This window comes from Argiope bruennichi, chromosome X2, assembly GCF_947563725.1.
Source record: "Argiope bruennichi chromosome X2, qqArgBrue1.1, whole genome shotgun sequence".
Taxonomy (NCBI): Eukaryota; Metazoa; Arthropoda; class Arachnida; order Araneae; family Araneidae; genus Argiope; species Argiope bruennichi.
In genome coordinates this window covers 115,928,248-115,940,087 of record NC_079163.1, presented here as the reverse complement: position 1 = coordinate 115,940,087, position 11,840 = coordinate 115,928,248, and the positions used below count along the sequence as shown (strand labels likewise).

The following is an 11,840-nucleotide window of genomic DNA, read 5'->3' as shown; positions in this document are numbered from 1 at the left end:
ATTTTATCTTACTTTTCCACTTTTTATAAAGCTTGCTATTCAATTATTTTTTTTTGTAAATGATAAAACCCAATTTCATTTACATCAAGAGAATATAGGCTTTGATTATTCTTAGATCGGTTAATACTTGTCAAGAATTCAAAAGTGAGGTGCCATAAATCTCTTATTCTAATTCGCACATTCTTGGCAATTCATAAAGCTTTTACTATTTCCACATTTACTAATTTTTTAATGCAGAAAACTTCTTTATGTTCCAACCTTGTGACTGTGTCTTTTTTTATTCATTTAAAACTTCTAAAAAGAAGCAAGTTTAATATTTTCATTTATTTTGAACCGAAGTTTAGCCTATTGAAGTTTTAGAAAAGAAGGTTGAAGTTAGGTATTGAAGTTTTTTTTTTCTATTGTATAAGATGCTTTTTTTAAAACTGAAAATAAATCGAGCCATCCATAGCATAATCTATTTATCGAAATATTGTCAAATTCAGTAGGGAAATTACGTCAACACAAGAAAAAGAATAGTTCCAAAAGTTTTCGATACATGCAGTTGTGGTGCTAGTGGCGTAAAATGAAAACTCCTTTTTACCATTCAATACTTCAGCAGGGGCAATGCCTAGATCAAATAATTGTTAACGGGGGTGCACCATTAAGTCAGAAATGTTACCGCCAGTAAGATCACATATGCATAGAGCGAAGAAAAGACGGAATTGACTCATCTTGATAAGTACTTGTTATTGTCTGCTCTTTCTGCCGATGCGAGATATTCATTCAGCGCATGTGCACTTTACTGAGGGGGGGGGCAACACTGATTTATAATATCAGCTACCTTTATGCAAGATGGATCGACACCTCACATTAGTCTACAAGTAGAGCAGCTACGGAGACTACTTTGCAGAAGAATGGTTATCCCCTTTTTTTATCCTATGGTGCTATGCAAAGTTTTATGTCACCAACATCTGTTTCGATGGTGCTCTGTACTTCATTACATAGCAAAATATCATAAATTGTGATGAACATTCCTGGCGGTATGCTAAGTTTAACTGCAGAAAATGTTGCGTACATGACAATATATATAGTCCAAGATAACAATGACCATGTGAAAAGTTGATGTCTTCTTAGAGAAAGCTAATTTGTTATACTATTATATTGCTTTAAAATTTCGCTTTTGTTAGTCATTCAAATGCTTATTGCAATTTTTTAACATAATTCTATATTAGCGTTTAGAAGTTTTCCCTATGTTTTATGCCCTCAGCGTCACATTTTCCAGAGTCGGAAACTTTTGGAACTAAAAATGCTTTTACAGAATCATTCTCCTATCTTTTCATTAATTCTACTTACAAATTTGGTGGCATTTCGAGAGATAGATCGACATGATATGGATAGCTAAGTGTAATGTCAGTTAAGAAAAAATAACCAATGTATTTAAAATGTACAAGTGACTTTATTTGTAAGGACGCAAGGGATACATAAAAATTCCATAATTTTGATCACTGGCCAGACAACAATTTTTTTTAATATACCATATTTTTAAAATGGTCTAAAAGGTAAGAAATATTTTCTCTTAAATTCTCATACATCATAACCACATACAGATTGTCCTGAAAATTTGTGGTTGTAAATTTTTGAAATTCACAATTGCAAATTTTTAGGACAATGGGGTTAGAATCTGTATGTTATAGATCTGTTTGGGACTAGGTGAAATTATTTTATACTCTTTAATCCGTTTCAAAAACATGGTATATTATTCTTTTTATTTAAATAACTATTTTCTGCTTTTTAGTCTTATATGTGTGAAATTACAATTGATTTTAAACTAACTACCCAATGAGCTAATGACTTGGCATAGCATCATCTGTCGATAATGAAAGTTTTTAATCGCTGCAAAATTTGCACAGAAGAGACAAATAGACAGACTGACAAGATAGCGAATTTATATTACATTGTCATCCACTCCTGAACTATGTTTAAAGTCTCTAACTCATCTGGAAGTTAGTTTAAAATCGATTGCAAAATTTGGGCCGGACAGAGCAGAAAGCGAGTTAATAAAAGTATGTTAAAATGATAATTAATCGAATATTTTCTTTTGAATTTCTATATCGAAAAAGGGTTTGGAAGTAAGATTTTCAAAGTTTACATTTGAAGTTGAACATTTCGCAATACTCAGTAGACTTTTGATAGAATTACTATTTTTCAACAATAAAAACAAACCTCTTATTGGCCACAAAATGCTTCTAAATATAAATGTCCTTATAAAATCAAATTAATAAGTAATGTTTGAGGTACTTGATAATTTTAAATTACTTGCAAGATGGATTTGTCTCTTTAGTTAAGATGCATTGACATCCCGTTATAAAGCAACGGACTTCGTAGTTTTTATTATGATCAGAAATCCAAACTTCCATGTAAAACAAGCTAGAAAACAATTGATTAATATCATATTTAACAAGCCCCAAGTGAAAATACATGTTAGATAATTGTAGAAATCTGATTTAGAATCTGAAATCTTTTGGTCGTGACAGATGTCTTACTACTAGGTCATCATTTAGGTGTCAAATGACCTATTACCTACCACAAGCGGTTACTCGCAAGTTATTTCAGCAGTATATAAAAATATGCTATAAATTTAAAGAAAAAGAAAGAAAACACACACTCAGATAAAAATTTGAAAACATTCCTTTATTTTTTAGATTTATCTCATGAAAAAGACTCGAGATGCTACGCCGAAACATATAAAAGGCATAAAAAGAAACACATTTTTTATGTCACAAAATAACAGCTTTGGGAGGAAAATATATTTGAAAATAAATTTAAAAATACTAAACATCGTGTTCACGATATGACTTAGTACGATCAAGAACATTAACGTAGCGGGCACGCAAGAGATATCAGCAGAAGCACTGCAGCAGAAACAAAGATAACAGAACAAGGATATGACTTAAGCACTGGGTAAGTGCATATACATGTATTTGTAGAATGCTTTTCACAATAACAGAATATCCGACATTAGGGTTTTAAATATACCTTAATGATTTCGCAAACATTTATTTTACATTTATGAAATCACCAACAGCCATTTTTACACTGACATTATTAGAAAAACAATGTGTGTAATTTTTAGTTGAAAACATTACTTTAGGGAAAGAAACAATTTTATTCAAATATGAAAAGTTAATGTGTCAGACATTTCCTTAATCGCGGAAGTATCGAGCAATATTCATATTTATTACAACAGCAAACATTTAATATTTATTTATTTCATCTAACAAAATTGGAAAATAAATAACTTAATGTTTTACAGTAAAAATCTACTAATCTTTACTTAGACTAATATCTAAAAATTGAAACGAAAAATTGTGTTTATAAGTTAAATGTAACTGAAAACGAAAGAAAGTAAAAAATCTAGATTACATTAGATAAATAACATTTTGAGAATAGTATTTACTATTCAGCAAATATAAGAATTACAGTTTATAAACGATGCAAATTGACTAGTTTGTGCATAGCAGTTCTTTGGATACGATTTCTTAAAACTGTTCTCAGTTCTCCTCAATGCCTGTTTTGTTCAAAGTGTTTTAAAGCAACGCAGAAGAAATAGTAATTAGAAAAATAATTCCTTTTTTAAGCAGGTTGAAGGATATTCCTTTTCTTGGAATTTATGTAATAGTAATGTTTTGTAAACAGCAAAGGGATGACTAATGAAGGATATTATCAATATGATCCGTGACAATTTCATACTCCATTAAATTTCTCCAAGAAAAGAATAAAATATTACGCGGGTGCCTCAGAAACGATGTAGTATTTTAAGCATTTATATGCACAGAGTGGTCTAGTGTTGACTGATTAGTTATAATTAAGTAAGAACTGTGGCGCAGATACTTAACTTGTGCGTCGACAGATCATTCCACTCATTAATCTCTCTACAATTTATCTTTGGACGTATCGCTTTGATATTAAAAATTTGGGATATGTTTCACATCATTACAATCGGTTGTGAATGATATGACGCATAATGTATGCATAATTAGTTTTTTTTTTACCTAATTCTACCACCTAATTTCAATGAAATTGATAAAATACAACAGCCAGAGAAACATCTGCTCAAGGCTGGATTGCTTAAGATGACTAAAGATATTTTGATGTTTTACAAGAATGATATAATTACTTACAATAATCGAATATTTTATACACTATCATAAAAACTTAACAAATACACCACAAAACATTACTAACAAATGTTTATCCTCGATTAGTGAATTCGTGGTCAAATGGAACAAACGTTAACTACTACGCAAAGCTTTGGACTCGGTAAACTTGTTCAAACTTGGTCAGTTCGCGTCAAGTATTTACCTTTAGCGTCAACAACGATATGCAGGTTTTAAAAGCTTGGAAAAGGATTGAGAAATAATACATTGATACGTTTCTATTTAGTTTATCTGAGAAATCAGATTTATGCCTGAATTGCAGTTGGTGAAAAAAAAAATCAGTTGTGCTCTTAAAGGTGCAACATGGAAAAAAATACACCAGATGCGCCTGCGACTAACAGAAGCATTTTAACTACGTATAAAACTGCTGGTGAGTAATACTGAAGAAGGCTAAGAGACCAAAACACATGAGCAATGTGTAATTGATATCAGAGGAAACGGTTGTTCTGTTTTTGGCAGCAACTTCCTCCTCCATATATATACATATATATGTATGTATATTTTCAAACTATACATCCATCGAGAATTGTGGCCTATGATATGCATTAATAACGATGATTTCCACTGAAAAAAAGAGATCCCATAATTTAAAAATCGATTTGGAAATTGAATCGGAATCTTTCTGAAAGCTGAATTTGAGGTAAAGGAAACCTGCTCATAGAATGTGAGATAGCCTTACAAAATCAGCCGGTAGATTTTTTTCTTCCTTTGTTTAAGAGAATGTGGCACTGTCTCTGCAGATACAACCAATCCATGGAGTTGACGGCAACAGTCCTGCTAATTTGTGAATTTTTTTTTGCTTGTTTTTCAACTGACGAGTGTTTTAAGAATTTTTCATTTTTGGTTTCACAAAGGATATGATATTCAAATCCAGGAGGCATGTAATTGCAATCTCTGAGTGATTTGCGATATGTCGTGTTAGCGAGATTTTACAAAGGCCACGCCAGGAATTTTCATAGCAGACGGAGGAGCAAGGCACCCACGACTATGTAAATGGAAGCACGAAGTAAGGACCCCAGTCCACACTGCTGACCAATGCTGCCCTCCTGCAAAAAATAGATTGAATGAGCTCTGCTAATAATTCTGTATGTGGAACTTTACAGAGGATATCCACTCTAATCGTGGTATTATATGCAATTTTAAAAACGTTCAAGACAACCATATAATTCCAAATGAAAAAATACTTTAAATGATATGAAGATTTTGTGTTGTTTCAATAAATAAATACTACAGTCAAAATTTCAGAATAAAATTTTTCATACAATCATTCATACAATACAATTTTATTTGGAAAAAGGCGTATCTCTAACTGTTTAGAAATTAAATGTTGGACCAAGATTAGAATGGATATTTTGCATAAAGTTCTAATAAATATTACGTGTGAATAATTCGATATGTGATATTTTATATAAAGACTTATTCCTACCGTTCCCAGTTAAAGAAGATTCCTTTTCTGCATAAACAGAATTATGCAATTTATTTTCTATACGTAGTTTAAACTTATATTGCACGATTTTTATTTTTCAAAGAAGTTGGGCCAGTTTGCATAAATAATTACAAACAACGTAATTCAAAACAATCAATTTTCCCCTTGGACAAAAAGGAAAAACGCAAACATGGATTTACTGCTCATAAGTAATTCTTAAGAATTATTTTTAATTAAAATTGATTATTTAAAAATATTTTAAGGAATTTTATTAAAATTTTTTTATATCAAATAAAAATGTTGTATGTAAGTTATTTAATCAGTCAAAACATGTCTAAAAATTCATTAAAATGATAATGTAACTGTAAAGCCGTTTAAAACTTTTTAAATGTCTAATACGCAACAATTCGCTTTATACAAAGGATACTTTATAAATAATGACTGATGATAATCTGTTTGCGAATAATGAAATAGTTTTTTTTAGTTCCGAATATTAATATCGCACCTAGAATTAAAAAGTTTTAATACATTCTCGTTATTAAAATATAACACTTCATTGTATATTTTTAAAATTTTAAAACTGTATATGTAAATGCGATATAATGAGCATGAAGAAGTTGGAAAAAATAATTTGCAAAAATTAATTTTAAATGCTTAAATCAATTGTTAAAAGATTTTAAGAAATTTTAAGCACTTTCTTAACTGAATTCAAAAATGTGAAATTATTTTATCCATTCATTATTAAGTTATTTGATCTAAAATAGAAAGGTACGTGATATACATATGATTTAGCCGAGCAATTTAGGGTTAAAATGTATTAAATTTGGAGTATGTGGCATAAAACAGGATTTTCTTGCTCGTATAATGTTAAATTTGGAGAAGAAATATCGCAACAATTGTCGTCTTCGTTGTCTGACGCGTCCCAAGGTAGCCCTCATATAGCTTCAAAAAAGGTATGTCAATATAGATATAAACTAAATTAAACATGCAGAAAATAGTTTCATACTTTCCTTTCCCTTTAAATCTTTTTAACATTGATTTATGAAATACTACAAATAAAACTAAAGAATGCTTTAGCCTCCGTTTTTTCTAATTGTCACAAGTGAAATCGTATGTCTATAATTCAGAACAAAAGTAGATTTTCACATAAAAAAAATGGAAATTTAAGAGTTTGCCGATACGAGTTGTTGCAACGAAATTATTTGATGTAACCTGAATTGATGCGACAGAAACCTGTGCTTACTTCTGGATGATGGTGGACGCATGGTTCAGGCAATTTTCTGAGTGTACCATTCCTCATTCTGTAGCATCTTTCATCCTCATCATAAATCACCTCTTCTAGCTCCAGGGGTTGTGTATTGGATTCAGTCAGTGAGCTATTATCACATGAACACTCCTCGCTATACGTGACCAGCATCATTAAATTGGTGTAGGGAACCATCTGTACGATGTAATTCCTGTAGGAAAGAGGGGACATTCTTTAGATTTTTCATATTTTATATACACACCCTCTTATTTACTTCTGTTGCGATCGGTTTCGGAAGGTCAACTGTAGAATCGAATATAAACAGTTTACTTGTATCATGGTAGGTAATTAAATAGTTTCCAATTAATAGATGATAAATTAAAGCCTCATTCTTCCGTGATTCTTGCAATACTTGAAGTTCAACAACACCGATGCTAAAAGTGCTAATAAAGTATTGGCAACTGTTTAATAATATTATAATTCGATGAATTTACTTAAGCTAGCTATATAAAATTATTATTTAAAAACTTTTCATCGAGAAAGTTTGACATTTGCTCTAGCTGATTTGTTTGAGCATTGATTAGATTTAATAAAAAAACACTATTTGTGCTTGAAATAGTACACCTATTACTATTAATATATTGTTTATTATTATTAATAATACATATTTGAAATAGCATTTGTTACATAGTGTATATATATATATATATATATATAATATGATATTATTAATAATATCGGATTCATTGTAATGTACCTGTTAATAATAAACAGACGACATAATAAACCAATTAATTATGTTTATTGGTTGTTGTTGATATTAACCGATTAATCACATAACATATATACTATATAAGCATATACCGTAGTATATATATATAAGACAAAGCAAACACCTTTTTATAAAATTCTTTTACATGTGTATACGAATTTCCTTCTTATGAAATGCATGTAAAATATTTTTGTAAACATTGTATCTTTTGTAAAAGAACAAAAGTATTGAAATCAAGTTAACAGGAAAATCATATAAACCAAAAAAAAAAAAAAAAAAAAAAATAAATAAATAAATAAACCAAATAAAAAAGAATCCTGAGGGTGACCCTTGAAAAAGTCTTCAGGCCGGATTCGTTTTTATTTGGTTTAACTTTTTTTTGGTTTATATGATTTACCTATTAACTTGATTTCAATACTTTTGTATCAATTCATCTGTGTTTTAGAAGTAGCTGCAGTTGCACTCTCTAAATACTATGAAGTTTCTTTCCTTTTCCTTTTTTAGTTTTGTTTGAATAGGTAATAAATTTTTGTTGCGATTTCGAAACTGTTTTGTTTTGTTTTCATTTTAGTTTCGTTTTCAAACTATTTTCTTACTTTAGATTGGTTACTTTTGTAAAAGAACATATATTTGATTTACTGTTCATTCCCAGTAGATACATATTTCTTTAGTAACAAATTTTTGAGAGAATATTCTTTCTTATAAATTTACCAGTCTGAATAAATCTTTTCAATTACATGATTTTTAAGAGTGTCAAAGTCATTTCTTGAAATAAATTATTTTCTAACTGTAATACGCAACAAAACCACATTTGTTCTATAGTCTTTTACTTTTATCTTTATTTTTTTATAAAGAAATTGGCTGTTTAACTAGTTATATGAAATACAAATTAATTTAATCCTGTCATCAATGAATATATTTAACCATCTAATTACATGACAATAAAAGCATTGCAATAACTATACATTTTTTGTAATTTAAATCCATATGAGAAAATGATGAATACTTAAGATGATTAATTTAAATGACAAAAAAATATGGTGGCCAAGCTGAATAAAAATCTTGTTATAATTATAAATTTAAATATCAAATATACAATAATTCGACGCACAAATTAGAGGTTTCATCATATACAAATGAGTTAAATCAAAACTTTGTAATGAAAATAAATTTTGTTTGGAGAGTACGCTTTTACAAGTGCCTTAAAATGTACTGAGCAATTTTTTTGTATCAAAAATTTGGAGTTAAATCAAAGAAAATGATAAAATCTCTGTAGTAAACTGGAATTTAGTTAGTTTAGCTTCTTAATTTCTTTATAATATAGTTCTGATCGCCTTCCATTTTTACAATTTTTGCTTTAATTTCCAGATATTAGATTTATATTTCAGAACAGTTATTACGAAACTGTGCTTTTAAAAGCTTTGAAATATATCAAATACCAGATTGAAGAATTTTTTTTTTTAAAATATGATTACTACAATTATTCTGATAATCACTTCTAAAATTCACTTGTAGATTTAGAAGTAAATTCTGATTTAGAAGTAAAATTTAATTGATTTATTAATTAACTGATGATTAAATTATGAAAATATTAAACTTTTATACTATTACAAAGATGTACGGAATTTTAAAATTTTAACACATCAGGCAGTGAGTAAAAAATCAAATTGCGAAATTCCATGATTAAAAAGAAGAAGGTTAAAAATATGAAGTCAAATCCTGAATTTTAAGTCGCCAGTTGTTTGTAGCCAACAAAAAATAAATTCACATGAAAATTAATTAAATTTTTTTTCTATAACTATGATGTAAATGAAAAATTAGGAACTGCCATTTAAATACCCCATTTAAAAACATTCTAGAAAGATTTTACTATTATTTTCTCAAGACACATTAAAAAGTGAAACTTTACGGGAATTTCAAGACTGTTCTATTTTCTTTTCTTAAGGCCTTACGTTAATCTTAAGCCTAATTATATTAAACAGAACTTATTCGATGTTTAGTGAATTGGACATTTAAATGAAAGTGACTTGATACAAACTGCTCAGAAATTTCATAATATCAGCCCTCGGTGTGAACAGTTTAACTCACATCCTAATTAATAATCATGGGGACTATTTGAAATAAAACAAATATTTATAAAAAACTTTTACTTGAGAAATTGCAGTTAAGAAAATAATGATTGATCGCTACGGTAACATTTTCGATACTGGGTTAAATGGTCTGCGTTAAATCAAGCATGAAAAATTGGATGTCTGACGATTAATCATTATTTTCTTAACTGCAGTTTCTCAAGTAGGAGTTTTTATAAATATTTATTTTACTTTCAATAGTTTCCATGGTTTTTAATTAGGATGTGTGTTAAACTGTTCTCAGAGTTTATAATATTAGTTATTTTTAAAAAGTATCCTTCTTTCTTTCAATGAAGGAAAATTGAATTAAAATTGTAAATTTTGATCAATATATTTCTTCTCGTATATAAAGTGAACAGATGTACGTCGCACTTATAACAATTTTGTTTCTTATTTAAAAGTCTTAGAAAGATTTCAGAATGACTGCTTAATAACTTTCAGGGAGAATAAGAACCAAATAACCACAAGAAAAATTAACATTGGAACATAGAGACACAAACAAAACATAGGATTGCTAGAGAGATCGCTGTAACAGTAAAGAACATGGCGATAATTGCTTTTTATAGTTTAGGTGATATTGTAGCCATTGCACATAATTGACACTCATGGGCATGTTAAACACTTCGAGCAATCAGGTAACATGGTGTTCAACAATACTTCAATATCAATCGTTTAGATTGACATTGTGGGAGATCGCATTCATGGCTCATATATACAACCACATGGTTTCACGAAGGATCTGTTAAATAATATGCTTAAAGAAAATGTCCCAGAGTTACTTTCTGGCAGTTATTCACGGTGATTTGATGTTGGCATTGCTTTGTCAAAATAAGTCATCTGTGCAACCTGACCTCCCCTACAAATTATAGAACATTTATAAGGAATAAACCTGCGATATATATATATATATATATATATATATATATATATATATATATATATATATATATATATATATATAATGGCTTCTCGAATCCTGTCGGCTAAATAATATGTAACATTATTTGGTTGAATATAAGGCAGGTTTGAAGACATAGACGAGACGTTGTAATTTTAATTTCGTTTTATTCTATTCCGAGTGGCAGGCATGATTTTTACAAAAAGGCGCAGCCCGGCACAAAAAGCAGAAGGCAAAAAAGGAGCGAAGAAGGGCCGAACAAATGATCACTAGTCTTATATAACCTAGGATTTCTGGCCACTCGCCAATGTGGTGACCTTTGACACCTTTTCAAGGATACAGAAGATATCACTTTCTTTTGATACGTAGTTCTGATGGCGCATTATTTTTTATAGAGGAATTAATTAAACCGAAAGTGGAATTGGATCACGAAATAAGAGAGTATTTTACTATGGTCTAAATTAAGAGTTTAAAATATCATTATATATATATATATATATATATATATATATATATATATATATATATATATATATATATATAATATAGTAACATTTATAACGAAGTTATGTATGTCTTCTTACACCGAAAAAACCTACTTCCATTTCTGAAAACAGCTGGTTTATCTTTGAATAATTAGAAAAAACAGTAATAGCTTGAACAGTTATTAAAATACAGAATAAATAAAAAATTAAAATTAATAAAAAAGAAGCATGCGAACTTTCTTACAAATTAGTGTGGTTACTTATCTAGTTGCTTTCTTACAGTTAATGAAATATTTAGGAAGGGATCGGAAACTTAGGAATTTTCTATTTTATAAAAATATTATTTCTAGCTAACAAAGCAGAATCATTTTGGAATGTCAAAAAAATAAACTATATAAACAGTGAGCCATGAGTTTCCCCTGGAATGGAAATATAGAATAATGGTGTCATCCACCAACTCCAACTGATGCCCGTAGCTACAGAAAGAGTTTCCTTTTCTTCTTTTACCTATATTGTCTACATAGCACGAATCAGTAAATGATTGTGCATCATCCAAGTAGAGAGTAGCTTCTTCAGTTCAGTTGACGATTTTTCAAATTAACTTCATATACTAATCAAATTGATTCTTAGGAAGACATTTAGCTCTTCAAGAGCCAGCAGTAGAAACTTTTCAACATATTAATTG

At 29.2% G+C, this 11,840-nt stretch overlaps 1 protein-coding gene across 1 annotated transcript in view; it reads right to left on the bottom strand.

Annotated features, from left to right (window-relative positions):
* Positions 1 to 2,652: 2,652 nt before the first annotated feature.
* The window catches only part of LOC129960322 (voltage-dependent calcium channel subunit alpha-2/delta-3-like), a 401,899-nt gene continuing 392,711 nt past the window's right edge, over positions 2,653 to 11,840 (bottom strand). The window contains exons 38-39 of the mRNA XM_056073687.1: positions 6,869 to 7,082; positions 2,653 to 5,245 (exon numbers count right to left, since the gene is read on the bottom strand). Of these exons, the coding sequence (XP_055929662.1) occupies positions 5,153 to 5,245; positions 6,869 to 7,082 (307 nt within the window). The 3' untranslated portion in view covers positions 2,653 to 5,152. The remainder of the gene's footprint in view (positions 5,246 to 6,868; positions 7,083 to 11,840) is intronic.